This window comes from Mobula birostris, chromosome 6 (genome assembly GCF_030028105.1).
Source record: "Mobula birostris isolate sMobBir1 chromosome 6, sMobBir1.hap1, whole genome shotgun sequence".
NCBI lineage: Eukaryota > Metazoa > Chordata > Chondrichthyes > Myliobatiformes > Myliobatidae > Mobula > Mobula birostris.
The window spans coordinates 113,402,152-113,417,401 of record NC_092375.1 but is presented as its reverse complement, the minus strand read 5'-3'; the positions used below and the strand labels follow the sequence as shown (position 1 = coordinate 113,417,401).

The 15,250-nt window shown below is 48.2% G+C and overlaps 1 protein-coding gene across 3 annotated transcripts in view; it reads right to left on the bottom strand.

Annotated features, from left to right (window-relative positions):
- Positions 1–15,250, bottom strand: part of obsl1a (obscurin like cytoskeletal adaptor 1a) — a 149,151-nt gene that overhangs the window by 103,949 nt on the left and 29,952 nt on the right. For all 3 annotated transcript variants that reach the window (XM_072261041.1, XM_072261043.1, XM_072261044.1), the window contains exons 8-11: positions 9,461–9,733; positions 6,526–6,798; positions 3,778–4,047; positions 2,101–2,373 (exon numbers count right to left, since the gene is read on the bottom strand). In XM_072261041.1, the coding sequence (XP_072117142.1) occupies positions 2,101–2,373; positions 3,778–4,047; positions 6,526–6,798; positions 9,461–9,733 (1,089 nt within the window). The remainder of the gene's footprint in view (positions 1–2,100; positions 2,374–3,777; positions 4,048–6,525; positions 6,799–9,460; positions 9,734–15,250) is intronic.

Genomic DNA, 15,250 nt, shown 5'->3' with positions numbered 1-15,250 from the left:
GTGATGGCAGTCCTTAACGATGGACGCCTCACTTTTGAGCAATTGCCTTCTGAAGATGTCCTCAGTGCTGGCGAGGCTGGTGCCTGTGATGAAAATGGCTGACTTTACAACCTTTTGCAGCTTTTCCTGATCCTGTGCTGTGGCCCCTCCATACCAGACAGCTAGAATGTCCTCTATGGTATATCTGTAGAAATTTTCAGTGTCTTTGATGGCATATCAAATCTCTTCAAACTCCTAATGAAGTATAGTCGCTGTGGTGCCTTCCTCATGATTGGATCAATGCGTTGGGCCCAATCTTAACTCAGCAGTTCTGTAGCACTTTCAATGTAGCAATGCATCCTGGGAGCTTCAGAGCCGTGCCTTTCATCTGACAGAGACACTATCAACTCCCAGCCCCTGTCACTATTCCTATCCTCCCCTCCTCTACCTGCCTATCACCGCTCCCCCTCACCTGGATCCACTCATCGACTGCCATCTCTTGCTCCTCCCCTTCCCCTCACCTCTTTATACCGGTCACCTCTCCTCTAACTTTAAGTTCAGATGAAGGGTCTCGATCTGAAACGCTGACTCTCCACAGATGCTGCCTGACCTGCTGAGTTCCTTGAGCATCCCATGCATTGCCTTTAATACCATGTTTCTCAGCGATCCAGATAGAAAGCTGTGAGAATTGTTCACCAAATGGAACGCGCAGAGCTACACGAGCGTAGAGGGTTGATTGTTGTGCTTTAGGAAACCAAGGGATATCGGGTTAGTGTCAGGCAGAGGAACAAACTCAGCCCTGATACTGAATGGGGGGCAGGAAGAGGAGTGGTGTGGAGAGGGAAGGGGGAAGGAAGGGGGAGGGGAAAAGAGGGGGAGGGGAAAAGAGGGGGGAGGGGAAAGGAGGAGGAGAGGGAGAAGGGGAAGGGAGGGAGGAGAGGGAGAAGGGGAAAGGAGGGGGAGAGAGGGAAAGGGAAAGGAGGTGAGAGGGGGAAGGGGAAAGGAGGGGGGGAAGGGGAAGGAGGGGGAGAGGGGAAGGGGAAGGGGAGAGGGGGAAGGGGGAGAAGGGGAAGGGGAAGGAGGGGGAGAGGGGGAAGGGGGAAGGAGGGAAGGGGGAAGGGGGAAGAGGGGAAGACGGAGAGGGGGAGGAGGAGGAGGGGGAGGGGGGAGGGGTGGGAGGGCAGAGGGGAGAGGGGGAAGGAGGGGGAGGGGGAAGGGGGAATGGGGAAGGAGGGGGAAGGAGGGGGAGAGGGGGAGAGGGGGAGAGGGGGAGAGGGGGAGAGGGGGAGGAGGAGGGGGAGGGGTGGGAGGGCAGAGGGGAGAGGGGGAAGGGGGAAGGAGGGGGAGGAGGGAGTAGGAAAGAGATGGGGAGAGAATAGGGGAGTTAAATGGTGGACTGAGGTATACAGAAAGAGGTAGGGAGGGACGGGTAGAGGGAAAGGAATAGAGAGAGAGGGTAGACAGACTAGAGAGAGTGGGATGGGGAGAGAGAAAGAGAGAGTTTAGGGGGAGAAAGGGGGAGTTGAAGAGAGAAAGGTGAAGGGAGAGAGAGACAGAGATAAAATGACACAGTGGGCTCCTTCGACCACTAACAGGAAGCTTCTGTGTGCCATCAAACAAGCTTCTTGAAGCCATTTCAAATGTCCCCCCTCACTGAGTGGTCATTGAGTCCCCATGAAAGTATCCTGCTGTTTGCAGTATGGTCCGGCACAACAGTCTGAATGCACAGGGACATAAGGAGCCAGGACATCCCGAGACATCCCGGGCACATCCCTCCCCACTGTCGATAGTATCAACACAAGGCACCTTCTCAAGTAAGAAACATCTATCATCAAAGATCCTTACTGACCAGCCATGGCATCTTCTTGCAGTCACCATGAGGCACCATAAACAGGTTCAAGTACAGCTACTTCCCTTCAGTCAGCTGGTTCGTGAAAAGAACCAACTGGCCCAGCCCTAATCATTACAGTTTAGCAACACGATAATCACTTTGTTCTGATTCTAATTATGCTATTTCTTGTAAAAATTGTGTAAAGTTAGTTTATGGTTCTCATGTGAATGCTGTTTATCTGATAACATATGCTGCACTGTGTGTCACTACATCCTCGCCAGTGAACCCACCTGTCACGGTGACCGTGAAGGACAGTGAATCTCCTGTGGCCTCGCAGACGTAGACCCCGCTATCATTCTTGGAGCAGTGGGGAATGACCAGCCTCCTCTGAACCCCCTCGGACTCCATCCTAACACCCGGCCTCTCCTCCAGTCCGCCGCTGTCCTTGTACCACTTGACCTCAGCGTCGGAGTGAGATGCCTCGCAGTTTAACACAACGGTCTCGCCACACAGGTACCGTGTCTGATGCCCGTCCTCTGCAGCTCTGAGTGTCACGCGCGGTTCTACAACAAAAGCAGAGGGCCACGAGAGCTTTGTAGAATAGAATACAATAGAGCAGAATGGGGGAAAAAAATCAATGGTGGGAATTGTCTATCAGCCACTGGATAATAACATTACAGTGGCACAGGCAATAAACAGAGAAATATCTGAGGCATGTAAGAATGGAACAGCAGTTATCATGGGGGACTTTAACTTGCACATAGATTGGGTGAATCAAGTTGGTCGAGGCAGTCTTGAAGAGGACTTCATGGAATGCATCCATGATAGCTTTCTTGAACAGCACGTTACTGAACCTACAAGGGAACGTGCTATCCTAGATCTGGTCCAATGCAATGAGACAGGTAAAATTAGTGATCTTGTAGTTAGGGATCCTCTTGGAAAGAGTGATCACAGTATGACTGAGTTTCTCCTACAAATGGAGGGTGCAATAGTTTGATTTAAAACCAGTGTATTATGCCTACACAATGGAGACTACTATGGGATGAGGGAGGATATGGCTAGTGTAGACTGGGAACACAGGCTATATGGTGGGGCAGTTGAGGATTAGTGGAGGACTTCCAAAGAGATTGTTCACAGTGCTCAATAAAAGTATATTCCAGTTAAAAGCAAGGACAGTAAGGGTGGGGAGAGCCAATCTTGGATAACTAAGGAAATAAAGGAAGGCATCAAACTAAAAACTCGTGCATACAAAGTCACCAAGAGTAGTGGGAAACTGGAAGACTGGGAAAACTTTAAAAAGCAACAAAGAACCACTAAGTGAGCAATAAAGAAAGGGAAGATAGATTATGAAAATAAACTAGCACCCAATATAAAAATGTATAGTAAAAGTTTTTATAATTATATAAAGTGGAAAAGGGTGGCTAGAGTGAACGTACAGTCGGTCCCTTGGAGGATGAGAAAGGGGAATTGTTATTGGGTGATGAGAAAATGGCTGAGGCTTTGAATTACTACTTTGTGTTGGTCTTCACAGTGGAGGACACGTCTAACATGCCAAAGAGAGATGTTATGGATGCATTGGGAGGTGAGGACTTCGATACAATAGCTATCACTAAAGAGGTAGTTCTGAGCAAACTTTTGGGCCTGAAAATAAATAGGTCCCCTGGCCCTGATGGAATGCATCCCTGGGTACTGAAAGAAATGGCAGAAGTTATAGTTGAGGCTTTGGTGATAATTTACCAAAATTCCCTGGACTCTGGGCAGGTCCCAGTGGATTGGAAGATGGCGAATGTCACGCCACTGTTCAAAAAAGGACGTAGGCAAAAGGCAGGTAACTATAGGCCAGTTAGGTGTATTGAAAGATTGAGGGTCTACGGTTGACCAATGGACTGTTATCTCCCCATCCAACGGGACATCTTCCCTGTTTCACACTCACTGATTGGATGAGAGAACCCTTCGCTTGCACTCACCAGAGACCATGACCTTAAATACGGCCACGGCATCGGCTGAGCGGCACACATAGGTGCCCTGGTCCTCCACCATGGCCGGGTGAATGGTCAGCCTCCTCCTCGCCTCCTCCACCTCTATCCTGCACCTCTCACTGGGCTCCAGCTCGGCCCCGTCCCTGGACCATCTCACCAGCCCTTGCGGCCAGGACAGCTGGCACCACAGGATCACCTCGGCACCGACTGGCACCATCACCTCCGAGGGGGAGCTGCTGACGATGGTCACCGGGTGATCTGGAACCAGGGAAGTGGGCGTGGGAATGGGAAAGGAAAAGTAGAATACGAACGGGGAGGGAGAGGGAGGTAACAATGGAGTGAGAGTGAGGTGGAGAAAGAGGATGAGGGAGGGCAGAAGAGAGAGTGCAAGAGGGTGTGGAGCAGAGAGAGGAGAGAAGGTGAGAGTTTGATAGAGGGAGGGAGTGACAGAGGGAATGATAGAGGGAAGGAATGATAGAGGGAGGAGAGGGGAGAGAGGGTGAGTGGGAGGAGAGAGGGAGGGAGAGCAGGAGGTAGAGGAGGTAGGGAGAGAGGGAAAAGAATGTGAATTGAATAAGGAGGGAGAGGAAGAGATGGAGAAAGTGCAAGAGAATCAGAGGAGGGAAGTGGGAGAGATATGGAAAGAGAGGAAGACAAGGAGAAGGGAAAAGGAAGAACAGGGACAGGAAAAGGAAGAAAAGGAGGAAGGGGAGAGAGAAAAGGGAGAGACAGACAAATAGCAGGGAAACAAAAGACAGAGAAAGAAAGAAGGGAAAGAGAGATGAGGAGGAGGAGGTGTAATCAGAAAAACAAATTGAAGAAGAGATGTAGGGAACAGGAGAGGGAAAAGAGCACAGAGAGAGGAGTAGGCAGAGAAAGTGTGAGAGAGAGAGAGAAGAGAGTAGAAGGGAGAGAGAGTAGTTGAAGGAAGGGTGGGAAATGGAGTGAAAGATAAAGGAAAAGAACAAATAAATTATACTCAATTATAATTTAATGAAACATCAAATTCTGAAATGCACCTAGTGTCACAACATTGGTCAATTCCCACCTTGACGCCCTCATCCAGAGACCTGGAGTTGTCAAGTGTCTTAGGGTGTTAGTCCAGGAGAAAAACATGGTGAATCTCCCTCTACATTGTCCCATCACACACTCTCAGGGACAGACACAGAGTGAAGCTCCCTCTACACTGTCCCATCACACACTCCCAGGGTCAGACACAGAGTGAAGCTCCCTCTACACTGTCCCATCACACACTCCCGGGGTCAGACACAGAGTGAAGCTCCCTCTACACCGTTCCATCACACACTCCCAGGGTCAGACACAGAGTGAAGCTCCCTCTACACTGTCCCATCACATACTCCCGGGGTCAGACACAGAGTGAATCTCCCTCTACACTGCCCCATCACACACCCCCAGGGTCAGACACAGAGTGAAGCTCCCTCTACACCATCCCATCGCACACTCCCAGGGTCAAACACAGAGTGAAGCTCCCTCTACACTGTCCCATCACACACTCCCAGGGTCAGACACAGAGTGAAGCCCCCTCTACACTGTCCCATCACACACTCCCAGGGTCAGGCACAGAGTGAAGCTCCCTCTACACCGTCCCATCACACACTCCCGGGGTCAGACACAGAGTGAAGCTCCCTCTACACCGTCCCATCACACACTCCCGGGGTCAGACACAGAGTGAAGCTCCCTCTACACTGTCCCATCACACACTCCCAGGGTCAGACACAGAGTGAAGCCCCCTCTACACTGTCCCATCACACACTCCCAGGGTCAGGCACAGAGTGAAGCTCCCTCTACACCATCCCATCACACACTCCCGGGGTCAGACACAGAGTGAAACTCCCTCTACACCGTCCCATCACACACTCCCGGGGTCAGACACAGAGTGAAGCTCCCTCTACACTGTCCCATCACACACTCCCGGGGTCAGACACAGAGTGAAGCTCCCTCTACACCGTTCCATCACACACTCCTGGGGTCAGACACAGAGTGAAGCTCTCTCTACACCATCTCATCGCACACTCCTGGGGTCAGACAGAGAGTGAATCTCCCTCTACACTGTCCCATCACACACCCTCAGGGTCAGACACAGAGTGAAGCTCCCTCTACACCATCCCATCGCACACTCCCAGGGTCAGACACAGAGTGAAGCTCCCTCTACACCATCTCATCGCACACTCCTGGGGTCAGACATAGAGTGATGCTCCCTCTACCCTGTCCCATTGCACACTCTCAGGGTCAGACACAGAGTGAAACTTCCTCTACACTGTCCCATCACACACACTCCCAGCGTCAAACACAGAGTGAAGCTCCCTCTACACTGTCCCATCAAACACTCCTGGGTTCAGACAGAGAGTGAAACTCCTTCTACACCGTCCCATCACACACCCCCAGGGTCAGGCACAGAGTGAAGCTCCCTCTACACCATCTCATCGCACACTCCTGGGGTCAGACATAGAGTGATGCTCCCTCTACCCTGTCCCATTGCACACTCTCAGGGTCAGACACAGAGTGAAACTTCCTCTACACTGTCCCATCACACACACTCCCAGCGTCAAACACAGAGTGAAGCTCCCTCTACACTGTCCCATCACACACTCCTGGGTTCAGACAGAGAGTGAAACTCCTTCTACACCGTCCCATCACACACTCCCAGGGTCAGACACAGAGTGAAGCTCCCACATGCTATGCTGTGTTTGACCATCTTCTCTGCAGTGAACCCACCTGTCACGGTGACTGTGAAGGACAGTGAATCTCCTGTGGCCTCGCAGACGTAGACTCCGCTATCGTTCTTGGAGCAGTGGGGAATGACCAGCCTTCTCTGAACCCCCTCGGACTCCATCCTAACACCCGGCCTCTCCTCCAGTCCGCCGCTGTCCTTGTACCACTTGACCTCAGCGTCGGAGTGAGATGCCTCGCAGTTTAACACAACGGTCTCGCCACACAGGTACCGTGTCTGATGCCCGTCCTCTGCAACTCTCAGTGTTGCACGTGGTTCTACAACAAAAGCAGAGGGCCACGAGAGCTTTGTAGAATAGAATACAATAGAGTAGAACGCCATCGAGGAGTACAGGAGCTGAGGAACCATACTCACAGTTTTTGGAACAGATTCTGCCAGGGCATCATCATAGAACAGAGAACACTACAGCACAGAAACAGACCCTTTGGCCCATCTATTCCCTGTTGAACTGTTATTCTGCTGGTCCCAATGAACCACTTACGGGCCATTGCCCTCTGTACTCCTCCCAGCCGTGGACTTATCCAAACTTTTCTTAAAAGTTGAAATCGAACCTGCATCCACCATTTCCACTGGCAGCTCATTCCACACTTGCACCACCCCGAGTGAAGAAGAACCCCTGTCATCTTCCCCTTAAATTTTTCACCTTTGACCCTTAACCCATGACCTCTAGATCAAGTCCCTCCCAACCTCAGTTCTAAAAGCCTGCTTGCATTTACCCTATCAACTGCATACCCACATAGTTTTGAGCACCTCTGTCAAATCTCTCCTCATTCTCTACACTCCAGGGAATAAAGTCCAAACCTGTTCAGCCTTTCTCTGTAACTCAGCTCCTCAATCCCAGCAACATCCTTCCAAATATTCTTTGTACTCTTTCAATAATGGACATTTTTCCTGTAGGTTTGTGACTGGAACTGTACACATATTGTAAGTTAGGTCTCACCAACATCTTATACAACTTCAACATAACATCCCAACTCCTGTACTCATATGGATCTGTATTTGCTGATTCCTGTGTTCTACCACACTCCTGAGTGCCCCATATGTAAGTCCTGCCCCAGTTTGTCCTCCCAAACTGCAACACCTCACACCTCCTGATTCTTATTTCTTTATTGAGAGATACGGCAGAGAATAGGTCCTTCCACCCAACAAGCTGTGCCGCCCAGCAACTCTCCTGTTTAAACCCAGCCTAATTACAGGACAATTTACCTATTAAGTGGTACGTCTTTGGGAGGAAACCAGAATACTTGGTGGAAACCCATGTGCTCACGAGAAGAACGTATGAACTTTCTTACCACTTCACCACCGTGGCAAGCTTGTTTGCATTAAATTCCATCTGCTAGTTTTCAGTCCCAAGCAGTCCATGAGCCCTTGAAGACTAGCCCACTATTCTGCTCTTGCACTGTTTCTTTTTATGCCTGCTGCTGCAAAACAACAGATGTCATTGCGGACATCGATGATAGCAACCCTGATTCTGATTATTGTCAGATTTACTGAGATAGAGTGAAAAATTTGCCTTGGTAAACCACCTTCTCCAAACCCTTCACATCCTTCCTGTGACGGGATGACAAAACTCAACATCAGAATCAGAATTACTATCACTGTCAAATGTTGTGAAATTAGTTGTTCTGCAACAGAAGTACATACAGTGAGAATATATTTTAAAAATAAATAGTGCAAAAAGTGAGCAAAATAGTGAGGTAGTTTTCATGGATTGAGGCAGAGAGGTAACACACTCAATACTCCAAATGTTAAACGTTTCTCTCTCCACAGATGCTGACTGACCTGATGAGTGTTTCCAGTGTCATACAGGGAGACACTGGCATTGGCGTTGCACAATCTTAGACTCATACATCAATTCCATGCTGAACATGTGCCACCCATTTACAATCATCCCCACTTCATTTATTTTTTATTTAGCAATACAGCGTGGAACAGACCCTTCTAGCCCAATGAGCCACACCTTCCAGCAACCTACCTATTTAACCCTAGCCTAATCACAGGACAATTTACACTGACCAATTAACCTACTAACCAGTACATCTTTGAAACGTGGGAGGAAATTGGAGCACCCGGAGGAAACCCCAGCGGTCATGGGAAGAACATACAAACTCCTTACAGACAGCACTGGAGTTGAACTCCAAACTCCGGAACTCCCTGAGCTGTCATAGTGTCACACTTATCGCTATCCCAGTGTGGAGCACTGACTCTCCACTTAGCCGTCAACATTACGTTTAAGGGGCAGTTTAGAGTGGCCAATTAAACCCATTGACCCTGCATGAGGAAACTGGAACATCCATGAGAATATCCAGATTCCATACAGGCAGCGGCAGAGCTCAGGATCGAACCCAGGTCTTGGGAGCTGTGAGGTGGTGGCTCTACCCACCACACCACTGTGCCACCCTAGATTCCAAGAGGTTCCACAGGCAATCTACATGCACCCAGTGGCCACTTTATTAGGTACACACCTCTGTTGTAATGTGTGGTTATTCGAGTTGACTGGTCAGCTTGAACCAGTCTGGCCATTCTTCTCTGACCTCTCACTAACAAGATGTTTTTGCCCACAGAACTACAACTCACTGGATGTTTTTTTTTGCACCATTCTCTGTAAACTCTAGAGACTGTTGTGCGTGAGAATTCTAGGGATCAGTAGTTTCTGAGGTACTCAAACCACCTCATCTGGCACCAACAATCATTCCACGATTAAAGTCATTTTGATCATATTTCTTCCCATTCTGATGTTTGTTCTGAACAATAACTGAAACTCTTGACCATCTCTGCATGCTTTAATGCATTGAGTTGCTGCCACATGATTGGCTGATTAGATACTTGCATGAATAAGCAAGCATTCCGGTGTACCTAATAAACTGGCCAGTATGTTTACATCATGGGGGCAGTAACTGATCTTATCTAACCTCTAACCTCTCACAGTAATATTGAAGAAGATGGAGTCATCTCCAGCGTCGCAGACATATTCTCCGGAATCTTCTATTCTGGCGCTCTGGATGATCAGACTCCTGTGGACTCCGTGTGACATCATTGTGATGTTTGTGTCCCCCTCCACCTCCAGCCCATTTTTGTACCACCTCACCTCAGCGCTTGGGCGGGACACCTCACAGTTCAGGACGATTCGGTCGGACTTGAGGTATTCTGCCTTGGTGTCATCGACCGTGTTCACGATTCTCACTGGTGGCTCTGAAAAGACAGGAATTTCATTGAGATCACGGAGAAAGTCAGGGATTCATCAAAGTCACTGCTAGACAAGTCAGAGATCTATCAAAGATCAAAGTAAATTTATTATCAAAGTACATACACGTCACTATGTACTACACTGAAATTCATTCACAGGCGATACAACTACAGTAGAATCAATGTGAGGAACTGTACACAGGAAAGATGAGAAAACAACCAAAGTGAAAGTTATTAATATACAAGTAATAAATTCTGAGAACATGAGTTATTCAACTCAGGGTTATTGAAAGTGAGTCCATAGGTTGTGGATAGTGTTCGAGCAAGTGAAGTTATCCACTCCGGTTCGGGAGCCTGATGGCTGAAGGACAAAAACTGTTCCTAAGCCTGGTGGTGTGAGACCCAAAGCTCCTGTACCTCCTTCCTGATGGTAACAGCGAGAACTTTTCCATTCAAGGGCATTGATGTTTCCATACCAAGCCATGATGCAACCAGTCACGGTACACTCCACTGCACAGCTACAGAACTTTGTCGAAGCTTTGGTTGACATGCTGAATCTTCACAAACTTCTAAGAAAGTAGAGGCACTGCCATGCTTTCTCTGTAAGGGCACCTACGTGCTGGACCCAAGACAAATCCTCTGAGATGATAACGCTGAGGAATTTAAAGTTACTGAGCCTCTCCACCTCCGATCCCCTGATGAGGACTGGCTCAGAGACTTCCTGTTTCCTCCTCCTGTAGTCATTAACCAGCTCTTTAGTTTTGCTGATGTTGAGTAAGTGATTGTTGTGGCACCAATCAGTCAGATTTTCAATCTCCTTCCCCTATGCTGATTCCTCATCACCTTTGATTTGCCCTATGACAGTGGTGTCATCAGAAAACTAAAATATGACGTTGGAGCTGTGCTTAGCTATACTGTCATAAGTGTAACACGTATAGAGCAGGGACTAAGCACACAGCCTTGTGATCCTTTGTGCTGATGGTGATCGTGGAGGAGATGTTGTTGCCAATCTGAACTGACTGGGGTCTGCAAGGGAGAAAATTAAGGATCCAATTGCACAAGGAGGTGTTGAGGCCAAGGTCTTCGAGCTTATTGATTAGTTTTGAGGGGATGATGGTGTGAATGAAGTGCTGTAGCCAATGGAGAGCATCCTGATGTATGCATCTTCACTGTCCAGGTGTTCCAGGATCGAGTGAAGAGCCAATGAAATGGCATCTGCTGTTGACCTGCTGTGACAAATGGGAACAGATTCAAGTCACTTCTCGTGCAGGAGTTGATAGTTTCATCATCAACTTCTCAAAGCACATCATCACAGAGGACGTAACCTACTAAACAATAGTCACTGAGGCACCGGTTTAATTGAAGCCTGCCTGAAGCAGGTGGGTATCTCAAACTTTGCCGAAGCAAGAGGTTAAAGATCTCAGTCAACACTCCAGCCAGTTGATCTGCACAGGTATTCAGTACTCAGCTATGTATCCATTCTGGGCCAGATGCTTTCTGTGGGTTCACCATCCCGAAGACACTCTCACATTGGCCTCAGAGGCTGAAGTCACAAGGTCATTGGAGCTATGTGAGTTTGCAAAGGTGCCTCTATGCTTTGCTGGTCAAAGCATACACAAATGGCATTGAGCTCATCTGAGAGTGAAACTTTTTTGTCACATATGTCATTTGGTTTTACTTTGCAGGAGGTGACAGCATTCGAGCCCTGCCCCAGCTGCCCAGCATTTTTCTGTGATTCTAGTTTGGTCCAGGATCTCTGCTTTGCATGTGAGTTGGCTTTCAGGGAGTTGTACCCAAGCCTCTTGTATTTTACCTGGTCACCAGATCTGAATGCCACTGATCTGGCCCTCAGCAGATTGATGATATTTTGGTTCATCCAGGGCTTCTGGTTCGGGAAGACCAAATGATTTTGTGGAGACACACACATCCAAGACAACAATGGCATATTCGTTCAGAACCTCTGAACATGGCCCTGTCCAAAGACTCAAAGCAATACCATAGTTGCTCTCTGCCTCCCGTGAACACCTCTGTGTTGCCCTTATCTTTGGAGTCTGGAGTCCTGATCTTTATCTTTGGAGTCTAGAGTCTTGATCTTCATCTCTGGATTCTTGAGTGTTGACCTGTATGCTGGAGGAACAGCCAGAACATCAGGTTTCCTGAAATGAGACCAAGGAATGGCAGTAGTCGAGTGTGTTGGGAACCCTGGTGCTCCAGGTGATATGTTGATGATAACTGGACAGAAATTTTTTCAAGCAAGCCTGATTGAATTCCCAGACATTAGTTGAAAGTTGTCGAGGTAGGCTGGTTTTTGTTTGCTATTTGCAGCACTCAATACATCGAGTGCTTACTTAACTTCTGCCTTTAGAGCTATGGAAGCTGCAGTCAGGATCAGGAAAGAGAACTCTCTTGGTAAGGCAAATGGATGGTACTAATCTTTAGATGATCCAGGTTCGGAGAACAAGAATGTGACAAGACCACTATGTCTGGGCACCACCAAGAGTTTATCTGAAACACAGTCCCCCATCTCTTGCCTTCTCCACATTGGCAATTTGATCCTTCAGGGATCAATAACCCCTCAGGTGGGAGCACTGTATCCAGCGTGTTTGAAATGAGCCATGTCTTCATGAAGCAGAGAATGCAGCAATCCCTCATTTCCCTCCGATACAGCAACCTGGCCCTTAGTTCCTCAGTCTTGTTCTCCATTGACTGTAGCTTTGCTAACATTATGCTGGTAGAGAATGCCATACATCTCAACATTTTAGTCTGGTTTGGAGTCCTCCCCTCATCCTTCTCTTCCAGCCATGTTGATGGCTGATCTTCATCTGCTTAAAAGGTGCAGTACCTGCATTCCTGAGAGTTAAGTCTACCAAGTCCTTCAGAAGAACCTAAAATCACTGGTCACTTCAGATGGTTCAAAAGTATGTTAATAAAAGGAAATTACAGGCTGCAGATTGCAGCGAGAGTAGTTCGGAAGAAGTATATCTAGACGTTTTGCAAGCTGCCTAAAGTATGTTGCCAGTACTGTCTTCTGAAGTTCACAGTTCAAGGTATGTTTATCATCAAAGTACATATCTGTCACCAAATACTACCCTGAGATTTGCTTTCTTGCAGGTGAAACCCCATTGGTTTCCTTGGCTGTGTAAATCTAGGGAATACACACTCCAGTCCCGCCAAACCCGTTGTTACAGGGTGTTATACGGGCATTCGCAGTAGAACAGAGAAACACAATAGAATCAAAGAAAACAAAAATTGACAAACACCAATGTGAAAAAATAAAAAGATCAAAGACCCTATCCACAGCTCCGGTAACCTTCATATCATCTGCAAACTTACTAACCCACACTTCCCCTCGGTGCAGCAATGTGCTGGGTAGTTTTGACTATCTGCTGCAGAGCCTTCCTGTCTGCTGCAGTGCAGTTTCCATACCAAGCAGTTTATAATAATAATAATAATAAACAAATAAGCAAATAAATAATACTGAAAACATGAGTTGTAGAGTCCTTGAAAATGAGTCCATTGGTTGTGGAATCATGCAAAGCGCTGAAGGAACTTGGCAAGCCGGGCAACGTTGATGGAAAAGAGTAAACAGTCGATGTTTGGGTCGAGACCCTTCATCAGGACTGGAGAAAAAAAGATGAGGAGTCAGGATAAGAAGTTGCGGGGAGGGGAAGAAGAAACACAAAGGGGTAGGTGAAACCGGGAGTGGGGGAGGGCTGAGGTAAAGAGCTGGGAAGTTGATTGGTTGAAGAGATAAAGGACTGGAGAAGGGGGAATCTGAAAGGAGAGGACAGAAGGCTATGGAAGAAAGGGGAAGGAGCACCAGAGGGAGGTGGTGGGCAGACCACCTTTCCAGCACTTATCCTTGCAAGCGGAACAAGTGCTACACCTGCCCCTACATCTCCTCCCTCACTACCATTCAGGGCCCCAAACAGTCGTTCCAGGTGAGTTGACAGTTCGCCTATAAGTCTGTTGAGGTCACCTACTGCATCCGGCGCTCCTGGTGTGGCCTCCTGTATTTCAGTGTCACCTGAAGCAGTGTACGATGCTTCACCAAGCACCTACGCTCTGTCCGCCAGAAAAAGCAGGGTTTTCCGATGGTCACCTCTTTCAATTCTACTTCCCATTCCTATTCCAACATGTCAGTCCATGCCCTCCTCTACTGCCACAATGACGTCACACTCAGGTTGGAGGAACAACACCTTATATTCTGTTTGGGTAGCCTCCATCCTGTTGGCATGAACATCGACTCCTCAAACTTCCAGTATTTTCTCCCTCCTCTCCTTCACCATTACCCAGTCCCACTTACCTCTCTCACCTCATCTCCTTACATGCCCTTTACCTCCCTCTGGTTCTCCTCCCCCTTCCCTTTCTTCCATGGCCTTCTACCCTTTCCTATCAGATTCCCCCTTCTCCAGCCCTTTATCTCTTTCACCAATTGACTTCCCAGCTCTTTCTCCTCATTTTAACTATCACCTACTACCTCCCCCCTCAACTTTCTTACCCTGACTTCTAATCTTTTTTCTTCAGTCCTGATGAAGGGTCTCAGCCCAAAACATCAACTCTTTACTCTTATCCATAGATGCTGCCTGGCCTGCTGAGTTCCTCCAGCATTTTGTGTGTGTGTGTGTGTGTGTGTGTGTGTGTGCGTGCGTGTGTGTGTGTGTGTGTGTGTGTGTGTGTGTGTGTGTGTGTGCGCGCGCGCGCGCGTGTGTTGCTTGGATTTCCAGCATCTGCAGTTTGTGGAGTCAGTTCAGAGTGAAGTTATCCACACTGTTGCAGGAGAGTGATAGTTGAGGAGTAATAGCTGGTCCTGAACCTGGTGATGTGGGACCCAAGGTTCCTGTACCTCCTTCCCAATGGCAACTATAAGAAGAGGCATGGTCTGGATGGTGGGGGTCCTTGAATACAAGATGATAGGAGGCATTGACAGAGTGGGTAGCCAGAGACCTTTTCCCGGGCCAGAAATGGCTAATACGATGGGGCATAATATTAAGGTATTTGGAGGAACATATGGGGGGGGGGGGGTGGTCAGAGGTAGTTTTGTTACACAGAAAATGACTGGGTGTGGAATGCATGGCCGGGGTGGTGGCAGAGGCAGATACCGCAGGGACATTGAAGAAACCCTCTGGTAGATACAGGGATGAAAGAAAAATGAAGGGTTATGTAGGTAGTAAGGGTTAAGTTAATCCTAGTGCGTTAAGAGGTCAGCACAGCATCATGGGCTGAAGAGGCTGTACTGTGTTATAGTGTTCAATGTTCTCTGTTCTACATTCACGTTCTCCACATTATGGTTGAACTACATCTGCCACTTCTCAGCCCAGCTCTGCAACCTGTCAATGTCCCTTTTCAAACTTCAATGATCCTATCCACAACTCCAGCAACCTTCATATCGTCTGCAAGCTTACTAACCCACCCTTCCACTTACTGATCCAAGTAATTTATAAAATTAACAAAGAGCAGGAGTCCCAGAAAAGATCCCTGCAGAACACCACCGGTCACCAACTTCTGGGCAGAATACTCCCT